The following is a 24299-nucleotide window of genomic DNA, read 5'->3' as shown; positions in this document are numbered from 1 at the left end:
AAATTCAGTAATGTTCTTGAGTGAATTCATATTTCACTCATCTCAATTATATCCGCTTCTATTAGTCTGTGTAGAATATGCTGTTTAGTTAGTCCACTGTTAATGTGTGGTCCGTGTGTATGTATGTGAGGACCCACTTTGCCATAACTTTACCCAGAAGTGGGGGCCCATGAATGTAGGCTTTTTCGTATTGAGATTTGTTATTTGTGCTCTTAGATAGAGATAGTTGAAGTATGTCAAATATTTTTTTCAAGTTTTTAATAGTTCTTGTTATATACTTTTATTATTAAGATAATATTCCTCTCCAAAATTTGAATAAAGGAGGTATCCCTAAGTTATTAGTTCTAGAATAGTACTTCCCAGCAGAAATTCCAGTTGTATTAAAACCCCTTCAGGGGCGTCTAGGTGATTCGGTCAGTTAAGCATCTGACTTTAGCTCAGGTCATGATCTCGCTGCTCTTGTGGGTTTGAGCCCCGTGTCGGGCTCTGTGCTGACTGCTCAGAGCATGGAGCCTGCTTCCGATTCTGTGTCTCCCTCTCTCGCTGTCCCTCCCCCACTTGCGCTCTGTCTCTGTCTCTCTCTCTCTCAAAAATAAACATTAAAAAAATTTTTTTTAAACCTTCAAAAAATACGAGTGCTACAGCCAAATAAGCTTGTCATTTCCCCTTGAGTTTAATAATGTACATTAATGTAGTAGAGGTTTTGAGAAGGCAGGGAGCCTACCAATCAATCCTTCACTACATCATTGAGCATGGAGAATACTCTCCTCCCCCTCCCTTTCAGGTGATGCTTAATAAAATTGCACAAACACACTGTGGGAAATACTGTACCAGACTGTTCACTCATCCAGACGCAATTTTCCTGCCATGGAAAAATATTGGTGTGAATATAATCAGCATCGAAAAGATAGTCTTGTTATAGGCATATACCCATGTATATTTTGATTGACTGTCTTCATGCCTTAAAAATATTATGGCATGCATGTTTCCTTTCATCTACTCACTCAGCTTTTTCACCGCATTCTTGTTTATGTTCTATAATATTCATTATAAGTTTTAAAGAATTACTCTGGAAGTAATATTTTTATGTCTATTCAGTAATTATTTTCTTAACCTAGTAAAACAGGACAAAAGGTACAGTGTTGAAAGATCTTAATTTTTGAGCAAAACATATTTAATAAAACAGTCAGTTTTTCTTTCCAAGTCATAGTGTAAAGACAGCTCCCGTCCGCTGACAGCTTGTGGTCGTGCTCTGATTTACAGGGGAAGGAGGAGGTTGTACTATTTTAAATGCATAATAGAGCATTCGTTTCGTCATCTGGAAGCAGAGATGGAAGCAGCTCAGGGGAAATGAGAGACATCAATGTTGCTATTGTGGAAGGGAAGCTTTGTGGCACAGTATCAGACAGCAGTGCAGACTGAAGACAATACCTGTCAGGAATGCATGTCACCAGATGTATTTTGCTCTCAGAAATGGTAGACGAATCAAATAAGAACCAGATAAAAGCCTGAGAAAAAGACGCTCAGAAGGATACTGAAGTTATTCTTTATGCTTCACTGCCCTTTACTTCTCTTGGTACCTTCCAGAGAAATCAGTATAGATGTATTTTTAGCTTGCTGTTTCCAGCATCAGTATGACAACATGATTCTGTCTTTATATCAGTAAGCAGCTTCTACTATGTTTTCCTATTTTCTGCTAGCTACAGTTTACAAAGGATGTCACAGCTCTGGTAAGAAATGCACAGAAGCCATTTCCTTGCTTTTTAAGTTATGTTTTATAGAGATTTGTAATCAGCCCACCTATTAAAACTGTAAGTTTGCTTAGCGAAATCCCTCCATAGTGTTAATCTTACTAATTTGCAGAATGTGTTTGTGATGTATGGTTTTCTTTATTTTTTTTTTGTTTGTTTTATGTTTGGTTTTCTTTTGAATCCTGTGCATAACTGGTATTAAAACGTAACATTTACCTGTATGTGTATTTTTTTAAGTATCTCACCCTCTCTGTTTCCTTGGTACTTTGCTGTTATGTTTGTGGCTGCACTTGGGCTTTGCAAGCTGTCTGATGCAAAGGCAGGATGTGATGATAGACATGAATTTAAGCTTGTTTTGATTAGGGGAGGATGTGTAACATGATACCACACCTCACTGTCTCAGATGCTGACATAGTCCTCAGTTACATCAATTCGTTCTGTTTTATTGTGTCTCTGTCTTTAATTTCAGTTATTTTGAAGTTTTAAAATATATAGCTAGCTAATTTCACCAATAATGGATAAAAAAATAATTTGAGCTGCATGCCTGCCTATGAGTAATAGAGAAATGTCTCCTTATAGTAAGAGACCAAATAAATTTGTGCAATATAATTTTGCATTTGCTTAAAATAAATAAAAATTATGTACAGAGAGATGAATTACTTTTTTTTATATTTTGGGGTCTTTAATATACATGCTTAATTTAAACATGCATATTTTCTCTGATTTTAAATACTAAAATGTTTAGCATGGCTTAGGACTTAATTTATCAAAATGGATTATTTTTAAGGACTCAGTAATCATGAATCTACAAGACACTGCTCAGTATGTTACATTTAATTTATGCTAGCAGCGGTGCTTAAGATAAAGAGGCATTTGGCTAAGATTTTTAATATTTTCACCTTCACTCTGGCAAAAGATCAAAATGTTCTCTGGCAAAATGATCAGAATGTTGCTGGGATTTATCAGGCAGCCATTTAACCTGTCAAATGCTGAAAGATCATCAAACTTGACTGGGGAAAATTTTAGAAGCAACAAGGCTGCATCTAATTGGCTAGGGGGAAATTTGGTATGTTTCAGTCTTTTGAGAAAACAGGCAGTTGTCATTCTATTTGTTGCAAATTCTACAATTTATTTGATTTCGGAAAGACTAGCCCTTTTCTGAATTTGTGGAGCATCCTTATGTTGTGTTTGCATGCTTGCTTTAGCGAATGTCACTTAGGAAGAAGGCAGGGCATGGTAAAATAAAATAGTGCATCGCAAGAATGGAAGCTGTTGTTCTTTCTGTGAATTTTAAATGACGCCTTTTTCTCGTTTCCATGTAGGCGTATTCTCAAGATGCCTACCTGAAAGGCAATGAAGCCTACAGTGGAAATGCGCGCAATATACCTGAACCCCCACCAATTTGCTATCCCTGGCTGCCATCTGCCTCTTCAGCCATGGCACAGCCAGTTGAAATCTCTCCTCCAGATTCATCATCGAGCAAACCACAAACCACTACGCCAGTACTGACGCAGCCTGGCAGGGCCTATAGAATGGAAATACAAGTGCCTCCATCACCAACAGACGTTGCAAAGTCCAACACAGCGGTGTGTGTTTGCAATGAAAGTGTAAGGACTGTCATTGTACCTTCTGAGAAGGTTGTAGATTTGTTAACTAATAGAAACAACCATACAGTTCCTTCACATAGAACTGAAGAGGTGAGGTATGGCATAAATGAGCAGACCGCTTTGAAAACAGTGTCAAGAACCACGTCGCCACCATCATCAGTTCCCACTGCCCATCTAATTCATCAGACGACAGGCTCCAGATCATTGGAGCCTTCTGGAATCTTACTTAAATCCGGCAATTACAGTGGACATTCAGAAGGAATCTCAAGCAGCAGACCTCAAGCTGTGGATTCTCCTTCTGTCTCTGTTAATCACTATTCTCCAAATTCCCATCAGCACATAGACTGGAAAAACTATAAAACTTACAAAGAGTATATTGATAACAGACGATTGCACATAGGTTGTCGGACGATTCAAGAAAGACTAGATAGTTTAAGAGCAGCATCTCAGAGCACAACGGATTATAACCAGGTGGTACCAAACCGCACTACTTTGCAGGTACGACGTCGAAGCACCTCTCACGATCGAGTGCCGCAGTCTGTTCAGATCCGACAGCGCAGCGTGTCCCAGGAGAGGCTGGAGGATTCTGTGTTGATGAAGTATTGCCCACGAAGTGCGTCTCAAGGAGCGCTGACATCTCCGTCTGTTAGTTTCAGTAATCACAGAACTCGTTCATGGGATTATATCGAGGGACAGGGCGAAACCTTAGAAAACGTCAGTTCTGAAGGTCAAATACCCGATTCAAATGGAGAGCGAAAACAGACTTATAAGTGGAGTGGATTTACCGAACAGGATGATAGACGAGGTATTCATGAAAGACCTCGACAGCAAGAAATTCATAAGTCTTTTCGAGGTTCAAATTTTACCGTGGCCCCGAGCATCGTTAATTCTGATAACAGGCGAATGACTGGCAGAGGAGTGGGGTCTGTGTCTCAGTTTAAAAAAGTGCCACCGGATCTGAAAACACTGCAGTCCAACAGAAATTTTCAGACTACCTGTGGAATGTCATTGTCTCGAGGTATTACACAAGACAGGTCACCTCTTGTGAAAGTCCGAAGTAATTCTCTGAAAGCGCCTTCTACGCACGTCACCAAACCATCGTTTAGCCAGAACTCACTTGTCTCTGTCAAAGACCAAAGACCAGTAAATCACTTGCATCAAAACAGTCTATTGAATCAGCAGCCATGGCTGAGAACCGAAAGTGCCCCGGATCACCAAGTGGAGACGGGGAAACCCCCCTCTTTACCTGGAGCTTCTGTTAAGCCTATCCCTCAGATGAGCGAGAACTACGGCGCTTCGGATTTAGAATTACCTGCCCCTCAAAGAAATCAAGATTTAACTCTGCAAGAGGCTGAAATGCAGGAATCGAATACCTTAGATAATAAAGAAACTGTCATCCTAAGAGAAAAGCCTCCATCTGGCCGCCAAACACCACAGCCTTTAAGGCATCAGTCTTACATCTTGGCAGTAAATGACCAGGAGGCCGGGTCAGACACCACCTGCTGGCTGCCTAATGATGCGCGCCGAGAGGTCCATATAAAAAGAATGGAGGAAAGGAAGGCCTCAAGTACCAGCCCACCTGGGGATTCCTTGGCATCAATCCCGTTTATAGGTGAGCTTATTCACAGCCCGTGGCTACTGTGTCAAATATTTTGCAGATCTTTTCAGCAAAGTATTATTTCTAGTTCAACGGGCACAAAAATTGTACGCTCGGATTTTAAAACACTTGTTCTGAATCTCCTGCACCAAGCTAAGATCAGAGCCATGAGCTCTTACCCTCAAAAATTATTTCAAGTGACAGTTTGCCTTTTTTATTTTAACATTATGCTCTCAATACTTTTTTTTCTTTTTCTTGAATAAGACAGAATTTCCCTATCTGGGCCCAAGGGACTCAGCAAACCAAATTGTACCTAGTCGACGATAATATCTGAACCGAAAGCCAAGTAGAACAGTGTTAATAATTAGTCATCGACCTTTCATTTATGCAGTGCTTTTTACTTTATTATTTCTTATTTCTTTGGCTTGAATGAATAGACCTCGTTGGCAAGTTACTTTGTCTTGGAGTAAATCTTGGGATAGGTTTGGAAAAATTACTTAAATTACAAGCATGTGCCCCAATATGGAACAGCTGTTATGTTTACTTAGGCTTTGTCTGCTCCCATGCACCCTAGATATATTCTCCACAATGCAGCCAGTGTGGTGTTTTAAAAATGTAAATCAGGCATCTGGGTGGCTCAGTCGATGGTTAAGTTTATGACTCTTGGTTTCTCCTCAGGTCATGATCTCGCCATTCATGAGTTTGAGCCCTGCATCAGGCTCTGCACTGTGCAGAGCCTACTTGGGGTTCTCTCTCTCTCTCTCTCTCTCTCTCTCTCTCTCTCTCTCTCTCCCTCTCCCTCTCCCTCTCTCTGCCCCTCCCCAACTTGCACAGTCTCTGTGTCTGTCAAAATAAATAAACTTAAAATAATAAAGTAACAGTGTAAATCAGATCATTCCACTCCTCTGACCAGAAACCCCTGTTTACTTTCCTCATTACCCAGAATACAATTTCAAATCCTTCCATGGCCTGCAGGGCCCTCCGTGACGTGCCCCACAACACCCTCCACTTCTCTGATCGCTTCTCCTGTCCTCTGTGCATGTGTAACCCATCATCAGCCACCCCAGCCTCCTTGCCCTTCTGGAACATGCCAGGCATGCTTCAGGGCCCTAGCACTGCCAGTTCCCAGCCCTGGAACACATTCCATAGATAGTCACAAGACTCCCTCGCTGCATTTGGGTCTGTGCTCAAGTTAGTACTTTATCAAAGCAGCTTTTCCTCACCAGCCTGTCTAAAATAGGTACCCCCCCCCCACAACATACACAGAACCTGACATTCTCTATCCCCTAAGCTACTTTATTTGTCTTCATACTGCTTGTTTCCACTTGACATGTTTTATATTTTTTACTACACGTTTCTCTGTGGAGCTAAAACATATGCTACATGAGAGCCAGGATTTTAGATCTGTTGTCTACGTCTGTAATCTCAATACCTAGAACACTGCCTGACATGTTCAACATGATATTTGTTGAAATAATAGGCTAAGGATAATGTTTGAGATGATGGTTAAATGTATAGCAAAATAAAAAGTTCTCATCATAGTTACTATGCAGCTCTAACACACATAATCTGCTCACAGGATTATCTTGTATGTCTTTAGAATTACCTTTCCCTAATAATGAGAAGTTTAAGCTGTAGAGAGATTAAATAACTTCCCTGAAGTCACACAATTAATAGACAGTAGAGACTGACACTTGGCCCTCTGACTCAGCCTCATCACAGAGCACAGCTCCAGAGGACACCATTTATATAGATGCATTGTGAGGAGCGCCCCCTGGAGTTGTGTGATGCAGGGGCCTTCTTTTGAGGCCACGGCCTGTACTCGTATCCTGTTACCCCATAAGTTCATGAAGAGTTCTCCATAATTTTATAGTATATTGTGCTTCTCTTTGAGCACCATTTCAAGGTTTTTTCTTTTCTAGAGAAACTTTTTGTTTTAATGTTTTTATTTAATTTTTAGAGACAGACAGAGAGTGAGTGGGGGAGGAGCAAAGAGAGGAAGACACAGAATCTGAAGCAGGCTCCAGGCTCTGAGCTGTCAGCACAGAACCCGATGTGGGGCTTGAACTCACAGTCGGACGCTTAACCGACTGAGCCACCCAGGCACCCTTCTAGAGAAACTTTTTAAATTGACTGAGCTATTGGACAGTCAGGCAACACTATCAGAATCAGCTTTTTTTTTTTTTTTTAATGTTTGTTTTTGAGACAGAGAAAGTGCACGTTCGCGTATGCGAGAGGTGGGGGAGGGGCAGAGAGAAAGGGAGACAGAGGATCTGAAGTGGGCTCCTCACTGACAGCAGAGAGCCCATTGTGGGGCTTGAACTCACAAACCTCAAGATCATGACCTGAGCCAAAGTTGGACGCTCAGCCAGCTGAGCCACCCAGGCCTGCAGAAACCTTTTAAGAAAGTTCTGTGTAACTTGTATTTTTTTATAAATATTATATATTCAAGTTATAAACATTGCAGGGAATCTCAACCTAAATTGTACTCAAATTTATATCCATACCCTTAAGTCCAAGCTCAGAGAATAGAACTTTGCCATAAATGGAATCTTATACATCATCTAGATATTTTTTAGAAAGTAACTGAAGACTAACGATTGTTTTATGATTATTTTTAAACATAAAAGTCCCTACAACTTGTGGTTTTATTTGATAAGCCTATGAGATTATACCAGAATAATGACACCGTATTTTCTTCCTACTTGATAAGAATAATATAATCAGATTATATTGGAATAATAAAAAATGTGCTAGGTATATCTTTTAATAGTTCTTCCTAGTTATCTATGCGCTGAATAAATCAAAAACTCAGTTGTTAGGGGTGCCTGGTGGCACAGTTGGTTAAGCATCTAACTCTTGATTTCAGCTCAGGTCATGATCTCAACAGTCCGTGAGTCGGAGCCCCTTGTCAGGCTCTGTGCTGACCTAGCAGAGCCTGCTGTGGATTCTGTCTCCCTCTCTTTCTGCCCCTCCCCTCTTGCTCTCTCTCAAAAATAAATAAACATTAAAAAAAATCCACTGCTATTGAAGAGAGAACTTTGGCTAATGTATAAAATAAAAATCCTTATAATTCTATATGCATATGGATTTAGAGGCATTATTAAAATCAACTATTTTGTTTAGTCACTAAAAATAAAAATGCTCAACTTACTAGTTCTGATCACATTCTCCTTTAAGTACTTTTTAGTACAATTTCATATTTACCTCCTAAAACCTTAATATATAGCATATGGTTACTGTAGTGTGTAAGTTATACTATAACCAGTGGAATAGGGCAGGATAACAAACTGAAATACAAAGACAGTATTTAGTTCCCTATGTTTCTATATGTAAATGTTGTCCACAACACAAGAATTCTTAAAAGTTTCTATGCCCTGGTGGAATAATGCCAGGCCTCCTGAGTTTTTAATTGTATGCTGTTGGAAGTAAAGGCATTGAAAAGAATTGTAATATTTATCTATTTTTTAGATCATAATATCAAAAGTATAATTTCTTTTGCTTAATATTCTTGCCTTTTTCTTTTTAATGTTTATTTACTTACCTTAAGAGAGAGAGAGAGAGAGAGAGAGAGAGAGAGAGAGCATGAGCAGGGGAGGGGCAGACAGAGAGCAAGAGAGCAGGCCCTGCACTATCAGCACAGAGCCCAATGCGGGGCTCAAATAGGGCTCAAACTCACAAACTGAGACATGACCTGAGCCAAAATCAAGAGTTGGACACGTAACTGACAGAGCCACCCAGATGCCCCAATATACTTGCCTTTTTACTGCAAAAGGTTTTAGCTCTTCAGTAACCCAAATCCTGAACTCTCACCTTGGAAGTCCAAAAAGTACTTATTAGAGACTGTGTTGTTGAATAGATAAGTAACTGATCAATGAAAGAACTTTTAGATTTCATTAAGTATAAGTTCTGTAACTTAATATTGACATCCTTTTATCATTTTAGAGTGTTACCTGACTCATACGTGTTTCTCTTTCCAATCTAGTTATTTTTTAAAATTTTATATATATAAAAGTGGGATAGACATCAGCACTGAAATGAAGTAAAATAGACTATTTGCAGTTTTTCCCAGTATATTTTCAGGGAACATTAATTCCACTTGATGAAGGAGAAAAAAAGAAAAACAGGGATCAAATAAATTGAGAAATGCTGGGTTTAAATAGCTATACAAGTTTTATTTGTCTTTCCCATAAGACTCTTAGACTCATTGATGTGCTTCTCTATATTTTCTAGGTAGGTAGGATATAATACAATTTTTCTCAGAAATATTTGACCATGAGCCCTTTTATTTACAGTATCCCTGTTTAATATATCATAAAACACTTTGGAGAATATACTTCATGGTATTTCATGGAACATTTAAAGGGAAGAAATCAAGATTTGCTTTTATATTATCATACTCCAGAATCTTAATTTCTGTGATTTTAATAATTATTTGTGGGGGGCGCCCTGGTAGCTCTGTTGGTTGAGTGTCCAACTTCAGCTCAGGTCATGATCTCGTGATTTGTGAGTTTGAGCCCCGCGTCGGGCTCTGGTGCTGACGGCTTGGAGCCTGGAGCCTGCTTGGGATTCTGTGTCTCCCTCTGTCTCTCTCTCTCTCTGCCCCTCTCCCACTCATGCTCTGTCTCTCCCTCAAGAATAAATAAACATTAAAACAAATTTTTTAAAATTATTTTTTGTTATTTGAAAACATTATAAATGAATGCAAAAAATAATAAGTGCCTTGGCTTTATTCCCAAAATACCAGAGAATGGAGCCAATTCATTTATTTAGTTATTTATAATACAGAGCAAATGATAAGTCTTACAGAGAGAAAATCTTCCAACATTTTGTTACAGATTTATTGTTTAATATTTCTTTCGGTTCACAAAGATTTAGAGAAGTGAAGAAAATAAACCATTTTATTTGTTCTTAAATTAGGAATATCAGTCATTGACAGTAATTTGCTTACCCCCCACCCGCAGTTTATAAAGCTTCACAGTAAGTACTGAAAATAAATTCTTTTACGAGTAAACACAAAACAAAATGAGTAATGAGCTCATAAGTAATTTGACATCACGATAGTAGGACTTCAGACGTATTCTACCATGTGGACTTTCTACATTTCTTTATACTACTCATATAATTGTTGATATAAAGAAACTATAGCTGTATTACCCACACTCAGATTTCATTTCAAATATATTTCCCTTTTTTTTTTTGCCATATTTCTAATACCCCTCCTTGTTCTCACCCCAAAGCTGGCCAATATGCATGTACTTAGTGTTAGCCTACGTAAAATTGAACTAGATTGGTACAACCTTACTAGTCCTGCCATTTTAAACCAATTCAGGAGTTTTAAAGCTTGTGGGATACACATCTAGATTACAGTGTCCAAAATTTACCCCAAAGGAGTGGGAGTGGGTGACTATCCCCCTAGACACCACTTCTCCCTCTGGGAGCTCTAGTCGCCTATTAGAGGCAGTGCACTGAGCACCCAGTCCCTCTTTTATACTAGTACATACTGATACTTTCTATAAAGTAACTAATCTACAAAGAGAAAAACTATACTCCTCATCTTACAGTCTTTTCATATACTAAGATGTGACTCCATTGGTACTTAAAACTTAGATTGAGATTTTTGCTTAGATTAGATTTGCTTAGATTTACATCTCCACTCCCTTTGCTTGAGCACTCACTGCCATGTAGTTATGGCAAGCATGAATAAAGTTTTCAAAATTCTTCTCACTTCTTAGTCTTTTAAAACATCATCTATCTCAGGGACACCTGGGTGGCTCAGTTGGTTAAGCATCCAGCTCTTGATTTGGGCTCAGGTCATGATCTCACCGTTCGTGAGATCCACGTCAGGTTCTGCACTGATGGTGTGGAGCCTGCTTGGGATTCATTCTCTCTCTCTCTCTCTCTCTCTCTCTCTCTCTCTCTCTCTCTCCCTCCCTCTCTCCCTCCCTCCCTCCCCCCCCCTCCCTCCCTCCCTCCCTGCCCCACTCTCATGCATGCTTGCTCTCTCTGTCAAAAAAAAAAAAAATAAACATTAAAAAAAATCATCTATCTCATAGGAAGATACAGTATTTTGGTTATTAAAAATAACCAAATCTGAAAATGGCTTTCACAAAGCCAAATGTTTACTTAAATGCATGTCATTGAGCTGATTAATAAAGAAGCTTGGCCATAATAATTCCTATTGTGATAATGAGTTGAATTGTTATTTAAAAATGGAGATATTTGAATTAGGTGATGGCACCCGTTATCAGTTTATAATAGGACTTGCAGTTTCAGGAACTCTAGCTATAACTAATGAAGAGTTTCAGTAAGTAGAGATCTGTTGCTTAATGATCAGAGATGAGAAATATATGTTAATATATTAGTGGCTTATTTTTTTAAAGTTTATTTTAAGAGAGAGAGTGAGAGACAGAGTGAGAGAGAGAGAGAGACAATGAGCACATGAACAGGGGAGGGACAGAGAGAGAGAATCCCAAGCAGACTCTGTGCAATCAGCACGGAGCCCGATGCGGGGCTCAAACTCATGAAACCTTGAGATCATGACCTGAGCCGAAATTAAGAGTTGAAGGCTTAACTGACTGAGCCACCCAGGCGCCCCTTAGTGACTTACTTTTTAAGGATCCTTTCTAACCACATCTTTTTAATTTAATGTATGTGGCATTTCTTGAGTGTGCCATTTTTATCAACCCCACAACTTTTCCACCTGATGTTCGGGAACTGGTATTGCTGTTAATGAAGTTAAGAAAATTTGCCTAGAGAGTTCCAGTTTTTTTAGAATTCCTTCAGTTCGTTATGGTTACATTAGATTAAAAACAAAACTGTGGTATTACCAAAGATTAATCGGTTGTTACTTGTTAATACACAAGAAAGAACTTATGCTTGCCTGCTGAAAAGAGAATTCAACCTGCTATAACCTGTTCATTTCCTTTGATTTAAACTGAGTAGAAGTATCACAGAAGGCAAATAAAAAGGAAGGATAGCTTTCCCATTTGAATTTCTTTTTAGACAAAGAATACATTAACTTTATTCATTCTCCTTTTCCTTAAGGACAAGGAAAAATCTCAAAGAGTTTTAAACATGTATTTTGCTTGAGGTGTAGGTTGACTTTCTAGGTCATTTGTAGTGAATGTCCCCTGTTGGGGAGCATTTTGTTTAATCCATATCTTTAGTAAAAATGATATATATACACACACACGCACACATGTGCATACTCACACACTCAGGCTGTTCTGGAAATACGCACTTTTACACTAGTTACCATTTCTTCCAACTCACACAAATTTACTCCTTCCCTTGCAACTACAGTTTATTCCATCTTTGAATATTATGCTGTTTACATTCCTTAAACCCCTCTGTTATTTGGGGGAGGGGGTAGGATTACCTCTTGCCAGCAGAAGTGAAATAAAAAGCAAAGTTACTTCAAGAAACTATTTTGCCATAGTCTTTGCCAAAAACTCCAGTAATTTCACTGAGTTGCATAAAATTATTCTCAACTATAATTTTAAAATATAAACTACATTGATGCCATGCTTTCTTTGAGTAATTATGTGAACTGTGAGAAAAATTCTTCATAGCTCAGCTTGTTTTAGAAAAGGCCCATTTTGTCCTCTGTTCTAACCTGCAGCATTGGACAGGAGGTGTTAGGAGTAAAGCTGGTCTGTGAAAGGGAACTAGAAACACACTGTGCTCTACCTTTGTGTCAGTTGGAATTCTCTTGGTTACAAACGATAGAAAGTTTTTTTCATATTAGCTCATGCCAAAAAGGGTTGTCGGCTCACGGTGAAGAACTGTTGGGGTGGACCTGGTTCTGTGCGTGGCTGGGGCCAAATACTCAAGTGATTTGTCATCAAGATTGTGTATCTTTTTCTGTTTTGCTTTCTTCCTTCTCAGATGCTTTCTCTCCACATGGTAGAAAAGATGGCCGCTGGCAACTCAGTTTACTGATTTTTATAGTTTTTGTTGCCGGAGGAAGGGAAGAAAAAGACTACTTTTCTCAGTATCTGTATATCAAATCCAATGGAGAGACTGTGTGACTAGTCCTAAATGGATCATATTCTTCACCCTTGGCCAGTCACTGTGGACTCAGTGAGCGAGGGGCCTTGCACGTATACCCATCCACAGGATGGGGGTGCTCTGCTGAACCCCACTGAACCCCAAAGATAGAGCTGGGCAGCTAGCAACATACATTCTCTGCAGTCATCTTGCAGATGAAGAGGAACAAATAGGATAAGAACATCAGGAGGTGAAAATATTTGCCAGGTTGTGAGATGAAAAACAGCTGTCCTATTCACTTGGTTTTGTTTTGTTATTTCGTTAGCAGTCAGGTTTTCACAGGATTTTTTTTTTCACATTTTTATCAGGCTTTTGTATTTCTTCCATGATTTGTCTTTTCATGTGCTTTGCTCTTCTTCTGTTATGATTTTAGTTTTTTCCATTTATAAGAGCTCTCAATATACATTAGGGCTTCCATTTTTTTTCTTTGTTGTTTGAAAAATAATTCTAAGAGTTATTCATCGTTTCACAATATGCTGCCTTGATTTTGTACCACTCTATTTTTCTTGATTTGTGAAATTTTATAGATGTTCTAGAATTTTAACTGTTAAGAAATAACAGTGAAAATTTTTTTATTCAGATGTGACTAATCAGTTTAAACATAATAACTTGTAGTATTCTCTATTTGGAAAAAACCCCCAAATTATGGAGTATATATTTTCTGGGAGAATTAGTTATTTATCTATTTTTGGCAAGCAGTATTTTCCGAAACTAAAATAAAACTTTGAACACTCAGGTCTGTCTTTTTTACAGGTTAGGAAACAGTATCGCTTTGGATTTTAATATATAATAATTTCAGAGTCCTCCACCTTTTCTTTATTGTGAAGAGCTATGGGGCCTGTAGTGAATAAAGTCAATTAGGGCCTCATATGTTAAGTGAGTTCTTTATGCAGTTTAGGTTACCCTCAGGGGTTATGCCGCCCGGTAATAGCAAGTCTGGAGCCTTGATAGGTCAGAAGTATGTTTTGTATGCCTTGCTTAACATCTTAATGTTGTATATGATATGCTTAGGACAGAGATGATCCGCTATTTTCACCTGACAGAATCAGTTTGATTATTAAAAATATAGGAATTAGTTGAAAATCTGACAGCACACTGGTTTTCTCTTTGGACAACTAAACAGTGCCCATTTTCTTACATTGGAAAATGAGATAAGCATGAGTTATTTTTGTTTTTATGTAATCTATACGTCGGTAATAGTGAAAGCAGATATTAAAATTAGGGGTGGCTCAGTTGGTTAAGCGTCCAACCCTTGGTTTTGGCTCAGGTCGTGATCTCGCGGTTCCTGGGATTGAGCTCTATGTCAGGCTCCACGCTGACAGCCTGGAGCCTCCTCGGGATTCGCTCTCTCCCTCTCTCTGCCCTAACCCTGCTCACACTCTCTCCCTCTCTCTCAAAATAAGTAAATAAACATTAAAAATAAAATAATTCCAATTAATCATTACAGTGGTATTTTTAAAACAGTAGAAAAAGTTCTCACATTTTTACAGAGAATAAGGAATTGGATTTATTAGTATAATTCATAAATGTGGGGTAATGTAATTTTGTGCATTTTAAAAGTATATCTGGCTTTTCTTTGACTATCTTTAACATAGTAGATCTGTTTATTCTAAAGAATGCAAAGACTAAAATGTGTGAGCACATCGTTCTAACCTTCCAGCTGGGCCTCCTCCACTCACCCTTGCTCCCAGACCGGCAGGGGTCTGTCCCAATCCTTTTTGCACAACATGCTTAAAACAGAGATTATTTCAACGAGTGTAATGCAGAGATTTCCTCCAAAGTGTAGTCAGTCAAAATAGATTGAATGCATACCTCTAGGAAGTCCAGAGTCATAAAAAAAAAAAAAAAATCACCTTTGAAATTTTGTTTAATGCTTAATCCATGAACATTTTGAATTTCATTTCATGCAATTTAGTTTTAAACAAATATAAAAATGTTTTAAGTTACTTTGCAAGGCATGAAATGGTCTTGAAAGATTTATCCCACGGCATCTCCTAGACACTCTTTGACGTCTATATTTCACACCACTCTTGTCGATGTTTTTGCACAGAAATCTCTTCAGACTATTAGTACTTATCAGTCCTACATATGCCTGATCATTTCTAAAGAATACAGTATTTTCCCATTTATAACCATGTTTCTGAATCTATAACAGATTGGTGCCCTAAGCAGACCCCATAAGACTAACTTACTGTATAGATATGTATCATTTGAAAAGGTTGGTTAATTTGTGGTAATGTAAGTCATAATGACAGTTTTAAAGAATACTATAATCTGTAGTAAAATGAAATTTTATCTTTATTCAATTGATGTAAAAACCTGTTTCGCCTTCCTTTTGAAAAAAGAAAATTGTATGCCCACTAACATAAGATATTAAATCATCAAATACTTAGTAAGCTTGATTCATAGAGAAATTTTTAAAATGTTCTCTATTGCTAAGATATAAAGAGCTGCTTTTAAAGACATTGTAAAAACAGAAACTAAGCTCAAGGTAGTCAGAATTTATAGATTGTAGGTATACATGTTATAATTTTGTATCATTATTAGTCATCTTGATTAAAATGCCAATCATTAAAATGATAGAGCATTTTTAGAATTTGGTCAAAATTAAAATAGTTCGATCTTTTAAATCAAAAAATCAAAAACCCTGTTTCATCATTATAATATATTCTTTTTTAAATATTTTTTTTAATGTTTGTTTATTTTGGAGAGGAGAGAGACAGAGCATGAGCAGGGGAAGGTCAGAGAGAGAGGGAGACACAGAATCTGAAGCAGGCTCCAGGCTCTGAGCTGTCAGCACAGGGCCTGATGCAGGGCTTGAATTCACGAGCAGTGAAATCATGACCTGAGCCAAAGTCAGACCCGTAACCAACTGAGCCACCAAGGCGCCCCTATAATATATTCTTTATAGAGGGTTTTGTTAAGATTTTCTAAGACTGTAACTGTCCTTTCTCATTTTTCTCAAAAATTGAAGGTATACCTGTGTGTTTGTGCACAGGAAAATTTTCGGTATTGATACTCTGAGAGTTAAGCCTTGGCCACATCACCTTGCTTAACTTCCTGAAATGATGGGTAATACATTTAAAATGGGAAAGTAATTCTTTTAGGGTAGTGTATGATTATCATTCTGCTTTTTAGGGTCAGGTTCTGAATACCTATGAACTTTGGTATCTTGATTGCCAGTTAATGAAAGTATTAATTGGTTGGTAGAAGAAGCAACTTATTTAATTTTTTGGACCACACTCTCAGAATTATTTGGAATTACTAGAGTAATTATAAGATTTTTATCAGACCAAGTATGTCATTTATTGGTGATTTAGTGGTTAAGTGTTAAAAATCTGTATCTGGTTTTTCTTTCATAATAAATGCTGATTATTGATCATTAAGTCATTTAACATTCCAATATTTCCTTTCTTTTTATTTTCTTAAGTTTTTGTTTTATAAAGTAAGCTCTAAGCCCGGCATGGGGCTCGAACTCACAACCCTGAGTTCAGTAGTCACCTGCTCCACCGACTGAGCCAGCCAGGCTCCCCTCCAATATTTATTTTCATTTTATCTTCTAGATGAACCAACGAGCCCCAGCATTGATCATGACCTTGCACACATCCCTGCTTCAGCTGTCATCTCAGCCTCCACTCCCCAGGCACCCCAGGCGCCCCAGGCACCCTCCATAGCAACGGTCCCGCCCAGTCTCACCACGTCGGCTCCTTTAATTCGCCGCCAGCTCTCCCATGATCAGGGTATGTTTCAGTGAGTGGCTGTGCAAACCATCTCTGCTTTCTCAGTTTTTCGCTTAGAATGCTATGGCATACTGTGATCTGTGATCTCTTCTCTAATAAGAGGATCTGGAAACCACTTACAGATGTCTAAATGTTGGATTTTAATTACAGAATCTGTCGGCCCTCCCAGCCTAGATGCCCAGCCCAGCTCAAAGACTGAAAGATCAAAATCCTATGATGAGGGCCTGGATGATTACAGAGAAGATGCAAAATTGTAAGTCTCAAGCATATCATTTTAAGTATCTGTTTGTGGGTGTTCAGCATGATTGTGACATATAAATACTGATATAAAATCCTTTATACTTTCTAACTTTATATAACATTAGAAATACAGATAAAAAATAAAGCAAAGTTGTTATTCAGTAATATATTCAGTTGAGTTTTTAAAATTAATGTTTAAAAATCAGTAATACACAAACATAATACAAGCAAGATATGTATTAAACAATCACTGCTACTCTAGGCCTCTAGCCACCCAGTTCTCTTCTCAGACATGACTATGTTACTGTTTTCTTTTGTATTATTTCAGAGATATTCTATGTATCAAATCACATGCACATGTTTACGTAGGCTCCTATGTGTGTGTGCACGTATCCTAATCACTTATAAAAACAAGTGATAGATGCTATACACACTCACCGTGGAGATCATCCAGTGCATACATTCCGGGCTCACTTCTTCATGGATTGTTTCATTTTCCATTGAATGGCTGTACCAAAATCTATCTAACTGGTATTCTACATTCTATTAATAGACATTTAGATTGATTGAGCCTTCTGCTACTGCAAACAATACTTCAGTGACTATATTTGTACATAGTTCATTTAGTGTATAAGTGAATATGGTTGGAAGAGAGATTGTTACATCAAGGGGTGTGTATTTTTTTTACATTAATATGCATCATGCATCGTCTGCTGCTCTCCATAAGGCTTGTACCAAATCTCAATTCCACCAACAGAGTATAGAAGTCCCTCCTTCTCCTCACCAGCACATGTTACTTCACTTCTGATTTTTCTAGATCTGATGGTATCATATTGTAGTTTTTATTTGAAAATTTCTATTAAATTAATTCAACATCACTTCGTATGTATTTAAGAGATATTTATATTTTCCTGTGAACTGCTTCTTCATATCCTCTGCCCATCTTCCTACTGGTTTTCCTGATTGGCTTCTGGAGGCTCTTTATATAAAGGAAACGAGCTCTCTTCTGAGATAAGTGTTGTTAGGTCTTTTCCCAATTCAGTGTTTTTCATCTGATTTTCTTAAGTTCTTTTTATTTAAACTCTGCAAAACTGTTAAACTTTTTCCTTGCACTCAACACTTAGGATTTTTTCTTTTTTATGGCCTTCGGATTTGAGGTCATACTGAAAAAGCCTTTCTCTCCTCCAGAATTACAACAAAATTCTTCCATGTTTGCCTCTCAGATGTATGTTTCTCTTTTTTTGTGTGTGTGTATTTGCAACTTTGATTCATCTGGAATTTATTTTATTCCAATTAATGAGATAAAGGGCCAACTTTATATTTTCCAGTGTCTCTCAGTTGTCCCCAGAACAATGTTTTTCCCACTGATATTTCATCTTTATTATATATTAAATTATTATGTATATTTAGTTTTATTTTTAGCCTCCTTTCTGTTCAGTTGATTTATCTATCTACTCGTGTACACCAGATTCTGTTAATTGTGGTGGTTTTATGTGGTGGTTTTATAATGTATTTATCATCTGGTAAGGCCATTCTCTCATTACGTTATGTTTTTCCAAATTCTCCTGGCTATTTTTGTTTATTTTACTATTTGAACTTTAAAGTCAATGTTCTAGTTCTTAAATTTTTATGGATATTTTTAATGGCACAGTGTTTAATTTCTAAGATTAACTTAAGGAACATTGACATTTTTATGATATTGAACCTTCGGTCAAAGAACAATTTGTCACTTTTTATCATAGTATTTTTGGAAAGATTCTCTGAGGCTTCCATTTGATTATTACTTATATTCCAATAAAGTCAGTTCTTCCTGGACCAACCACATGGGGGAAGTTTGTGTGAGGTGTGGCCATGGCAGTGGTCCAGGCTAACAGGAAGTTTTCTAATGATGCAGAGTTGAATTCGTGACCTGTTTTTGCCTTCACTTCTTCCTCCCTGAAAGATACCCTGCACCAACTACACACTGTTCCCTGCAGAGATGGCCAGACTGTGTGTTTCCTCCTCCATTTTCATAAACCCTGATATCCGTGGTGACGAGCGAGGCTCCTGTCACCAGCTCTGGCACCCAGTTTCCCACGTTCCAAACAAGGGAAGGTTTTGATCTCTCAGTGAGCAGCGCACTGCAGTGTTGTCTGAAATACGCCGCTAGGGGTGTCCTCTCTTCCGGTATCCATTCTTTTCTTCACTGTGTTTAACCACCTATCTTCATGTATGTATATATTGTAGTTTAGAGTTACAGGTGTCTCCTGATACTGGTAGATGAAGTTTGCGTATCTATTTCTAGCGATCTTGTTCAGGGCGGTTTGAAAAGGAACGGGAGTGCCATCTTCAGTCCCATCTTACAATCAAATCCTTTTTTTTTTTTTTTTTTTTTGCTTTGTGAACATTTATTACGTGCTATGCAATGTTCTGGGGCATATTACATATATTATCACTGATCTTTGTAACAGCTCTTTAAAGCAGGTGCTATTGTCTCTCATTTATGATTTTTTAAATTTATTTTTATTTTTTTAATATGAAATTTGTTATCAAATTGGTTTCCATACAACACCCAGTGCTCATCCCAACAGGTGCCCTCCTCGATGCCCGTCACCCACTTTCCCCTCCCTCTCACCCCCCATCAACCCTCAGTTTATTCTCAGTTTTTAAGAGTCTCTCATGGTTTGCCTCCTTCCCTCTCTGTAACTTTTTTTTTCCCACTTTCTCTCCCCTCAGTCTTCTGTTAAGTTTCTCAGGACCCACATATGAGTGAAAACATATGGTTCTGTCTTTCTCTGGGTGACTTATTTCACTTAGCATAACATTCTCCAGTTCCATCCACGTTGCTACAAAAGGCCATATTTCATTCTTTCTCATTGCCAAGTAGTATTCCATTGTGTATATAAACCACAACTCCTTTATCCATTCATCAGTTGATGGACATTTAGGCTCTTTCCATAATTTGGCTCTTGTCTGGAAAACCTCCAAAAACATTGAGGTTAAAGAATACCCTACTAAAGAATGAATGGGTCAACCAGGCAGTTAGAGAAGAAATTTAAAAATATATGGAAACAAATGAAAATGAAAATACAACAATCCAAACACTTTGGGATGCAACGAAGGCAGTCCTGAGAGGAAAATACATTGCAATCCAGGCCTATCTCAAGAAACAGGGAAAATCCCAAATACAAAATCTAACAGCACACCTAAAGGAAATAGAAGCAGAACAGCAAAGATACCCCAAACCCAGCAGAAGAAGAGAAATAATAAAGATCAGAGCAGAAATGAACAATATAGAATCTAAAAAACCTGTAGAGCAGATCAATGAAACCAAGAGTTGTTTTTTTGAAAAAATAAACAAAATTGATAAACCTCTAGCCAGGCTTCTCAAAAAGAAAAGGGAGAGGACCCAAATAGATAAAAATCATGAATGAAAATGGAGTTATTACAACCAATCCCTCAGAAATGCAAGCAATTATCAGGGAATACTATGAAAAATTATATGCCAACAAACTGGACAACCTGGAAGAAATGGACAAATTCCTAAGCACCCACACACTTCCAAAACTCAAACAGGAAGAAATAGAAAATTTGAACAGATCCATAACCAGTGAAGAAATTGAATCAGTTATTAAAAATCTCCCAACAAATAAGAGTCCAGGGCCAGATGCCTTCCCTGGGGAATTCTACCAGACATTTAAAGCAGAGATAATACCTATCCTTCTCAAGCTGTTCCAAAAAATAGAAAGGGAAAGAAAACTTCCAGACTCATTCTATGAAGCCAGCATTACTTTGATTCCCAAACTAGACAGAGACCCAGCAAAAAAAGAGAACTACAGGCCAATATCCCTGATGAATATGGGTGCAGAAATTCTCAACAAGATACTAGCAAATCAATTCAACAGCATATAAAAAGAATTATTCACCATGATCAAGTGGGATTCATTCCTGGGCTGCAGGGCTGGTTCAGTATTCGCAAGTCAATCAATGTGATATATCACATTAATAAAAGAAAAGATAAGAACCATATGATCCTGTCAATCGATGCAGAGAAAGCATTTGACCAAATTCAGCATCCTTTCTTAATAAAACCCTTGAGAAAGTTGGGATAGAAGGAACATACTTAAACATCATAAAAGCCATTTATAAAAAGCCCACAACTAATATCATCCTCAATGGGGAAAAACTGATAGCTTTCCCCCTGAGATCAGGAACACGACAGGGATGTCCACTCTCACCGCTGTTGTTTAGAATCCTAAATTTCTTAAAATTAATTTTGAATTAAAAAAAAAAAAACAGCAAAACAACTTTGTACCCTAAAGTGAAATTATTTTGAGTAGTTAAAGCACACCTATCTTTGGAAGCCCTAAGCCTTTTCACTGGCAGCCACTGGTCTCCGTATCAAAGCATCCCGAATGCGGTTGGCAGGAAGAATGGTCTCCCTGCCACATTATCAATCATTGTAACATTGTGGGAACCCTTAATAGAGCATTGCAACTATGGTTAACTGATAATTTATTCTAAAGCCCAGTGTTCAGCCCGAGTGGTTTTTTTCTTTCATCTAAAAAGAAGGATAAACTCTCAAACTTTATGCAGAAACCATTTTAATTGACCAGATCCACTAAGAAAGCTTCTAGCATGGAATCAAAAGTGTAAGTATTTAGAAAATTAGCTGTTTGTCTCATTTGCATTGAACAGTGAGCATTTAACATGGTAGTGATGAAACATCAGCTTATTATTGAAAACTAACTTGTGACACTCAATTTGTTTTTACATCTCTAAGGTGTTTTATGCATTTATGGCAAATATTTATACATTTCTTTCCAACAGGTCCTTTAAGCACGTTTCTAGCCTGAAGGGAATCAAGGTTGGTATTCAATATTTTTTAAATATCAGCAAATGATAAGTGTTTCTATTTACCTTAGTTTACTTTGGCTCTTCACAGGGAATTATTGCTATTATCCTATATTCTGTCCCTTTCAGGTGCATTTGGAAAATATTATTTATAAGGTGGTCTTTTCTAATTTCTAAACGTATTCATCAATATATATACTTACACACATTGTGCTGATTTTTCTCACTCTATCAGTTTACGGCCAAAAATCGAACTACCCAGCCACCCTGTATCTTGCCGTATGCATATTTTTCTTTCCTCAAAATTATCATTTCACTCCTACCCTCCGCTTTCCTCCGTACAGTTCCCCCCGTCCTCTCTCGTCTGCTCTCCCTTCCTACTTTGTTGACAACACACACAGAAGGCTGTTAGACAGGAATTTCCTTGTTTCACATTCTCCAGAAATCTCAGCCATCTTCATTTGCACCCACGGTTTCTGCCTTCGTTACTCTTAAGTATCTGTTTACTGGGAACATGATCCGGTTAAAAGCCTACATCCACATTTCTTTGGATTCTATCACTTTTCCCTTTCTCGAGATCGTTCTCCCCTCTGCAGAATCGCTCTTGCCAGTGGCTCATTCACCATCATATGAGCACGTTCTACTATTTGCTATATTTAAAAGACAAACAAACAAACCTTCCTTGAATCTACATCCCCCTCTATTTCCTACTCATATTTTCTCTTCCACTGTTCACAGCAAAACTGCTTGAAAAAAATGGCCAGTCGGTCCACTTCCTCACGTCACATCTTTCTCACCCCACACATACCAGAATGACACTGCTCATGCCAAGATTACCAGTGATGTTCAAGGTCCCCAAACTAACGGTTATTTTCGATTTTTAACTTCTTTGACCTTCCAGTAGTATCCAACACCATTTCCCGCTGCCTTTCTAAAACGCTTTCTTCTGCTGGTTTCCATTTCTGCCTCTGCCATTCTAACATTTAAAATGTTGGAATGTCTAGAACTGGTTCTGACCCGTCTTTCATCTCTATCTGCCCCCATTGCCAACATGATCTTTTCCAGAGATCTCCCACAGTTTATACTGCTAGCGTTGGCCTCTTCCCCAAGCTGCAGCTCATGTAGGCTGCTACCCTTTTGACATCTTTATTTGGGTGTTTAATAAGCAATCAAGGTTTAGTGGCCAAATAGATCTGGGTTATACCCCAGACATGTTTATCCAGTTTTCCTCATCCCACTAGGTCCACTTCACCCAGATTTCAAGCCCCCAAACTGGGAGTTAGCCTTGTTCCTTCTTTTTCACCCTCCCCCATATCAAGTGTTATTCACTGTACCTCCAGAACACGCCCTGAAGCGATAATGATGAATGTACATTCATTAGCTATACATTCTCCCTGAACTGTTCTTTTTCCTGACCTATCATGGATGGCCCCTTTCCTCCATATTTCATCTTAAATATTCTTCCTTCAGTAGGCCTTGAACTTACAGCCGCTACTCAGTCATTTGTTACAACATCTCGGTTTTCCTTTCCCAAATGGTACTAATCACAATCTGATCATTTTCTTGTTTTTATTTTTTATTCTGATTTGTCTTTGCTCACGAAAATGTGAGCTCTCGAGAGCAGGAACATTATACTATTTCTGTTATTTTTTTAAAGATGAAAAACTTCCTACAGAAGACCTTTAAAAAATGATGGAAGTCAATTCACAATTCACGTGTTTTGGGGTTTTTTTTTGCAACAAGACCAGAACATTTTCTAACGGAATTGATAAAGTTGGTATTCTTCAAAAATAACCATTCATTTTGGAACGTTAAAGATTTTTTTCAGGGGCGCCTGGGTGGCTCAGTCAGTTAAGTTTCTGACTTAGGCTCAAGGCCATGATCTCATGGTTCATGAGTTCAAGCCCTGCATCGGGCTCTGTGCTGTCAGCATAGACCCCGCTTCAGATCTCTTTCTCTCTCTGCCCCTTCCCCACTCACACGGCTGTCTCTCCCTCTCTCTCTTTCTCCCAAAAATAAACAATAAAAAAGAGTTGTTTTCAGTAAAGCAATTTCCATGTGCAAATATTTATAAAGGAAAAGGATATTTTACTATATTTTCTTGACCTTCTCTGTAGATCACAGACAGCCAGAAGTCATCAGAAGACTCTGGGTCCAGGAAAGATTCTTCCTCAGAGGTTTTCAGTGATGCTGCAAAGGAAGGATGGCTCCATTTCCGACCACTTGTCACCGATAAGGGCAAGGTAGTATGTTTTCTCAGCTACTGCGAGTGTATGGAATGCAGCCCCTGTGAAGTAACACATAAAGTCTGTACAGATGAGACGGCAAATTATCCAGAATAAAGAGTAGAAAACATCACATATAAATATCTTTTTCCAGGTGCCTGGGCGGCTCAGCCAGTTAAGCGTCCGACTCTTGATTCGAGCTCAGGGCATGATCTCGAAGTTCATGGGATTCTCTGTTTCTCTCTGTGTGTCTC

General features: G+C 38.2%; 1 protein-coding gene and 1 long non-coding RNA gene across 2 annotated transcripts in view; one reads left to right on the top strand and one right to left on the bottom strand.

Moving 5' to 3' along the window:
* ARHGAP21 (Rho GTPase activating protein 21) overlaps window positions 1–24299 on the top strand; it is a 133896-nt gene that overhangs the window by 91621 nt on the left and 17976 nt on the right. Inside the window, 6 exon segments of the mRNA XM_006933312.5 lie at window positions 1701–1730; window positions 3074–4970; window positions 16571–16747; window positions 16898–17000; window positions 21797–21833; window positions 23938–24063. Coding sequence (XP_006933374.4) covers window positions 1701–1730; window positions 3074–4970; window positions 16571–16747; window positions 16898–17000; window positions 21797–21833; window positions 23938–24063 — 2370 coding nt within the window.
* The window catches only part of LOC109501362, a 28950-nt gene continuing 26204 nt past the window's right edge, over window positions 21554–24299 (bottom strand). Inside the window, exon 3 of the long non-coding RNA XR_006600359.1 lies at window positions 21554–24107. This is a non-coding gene — a long non-coding RNA (uncharacterized LOC109501362). The remainder of the gene's footprint in view (window positions 24108–24299) is intronic.

The sequence above is a fragment of the Felis catus genome, chromosome B4, assembly GCF_018350175.1.
Source record: "Felis catus isolate Fca126 chromosome B4, F.catus_Fca126_mat1.0, whole genome shotgun sequence".
Classification (NCBI taxonomy): domain Eukaryota; kingdom Metazoa; phylum Chordata; class Mammalia; order Carnivora; family Felidae; genus Felis; species Felis catus.
Note: the sequence above shows the minus strand (reverse complement) of the source record. Positions and strands in the feature narration are given on the sequence as shown.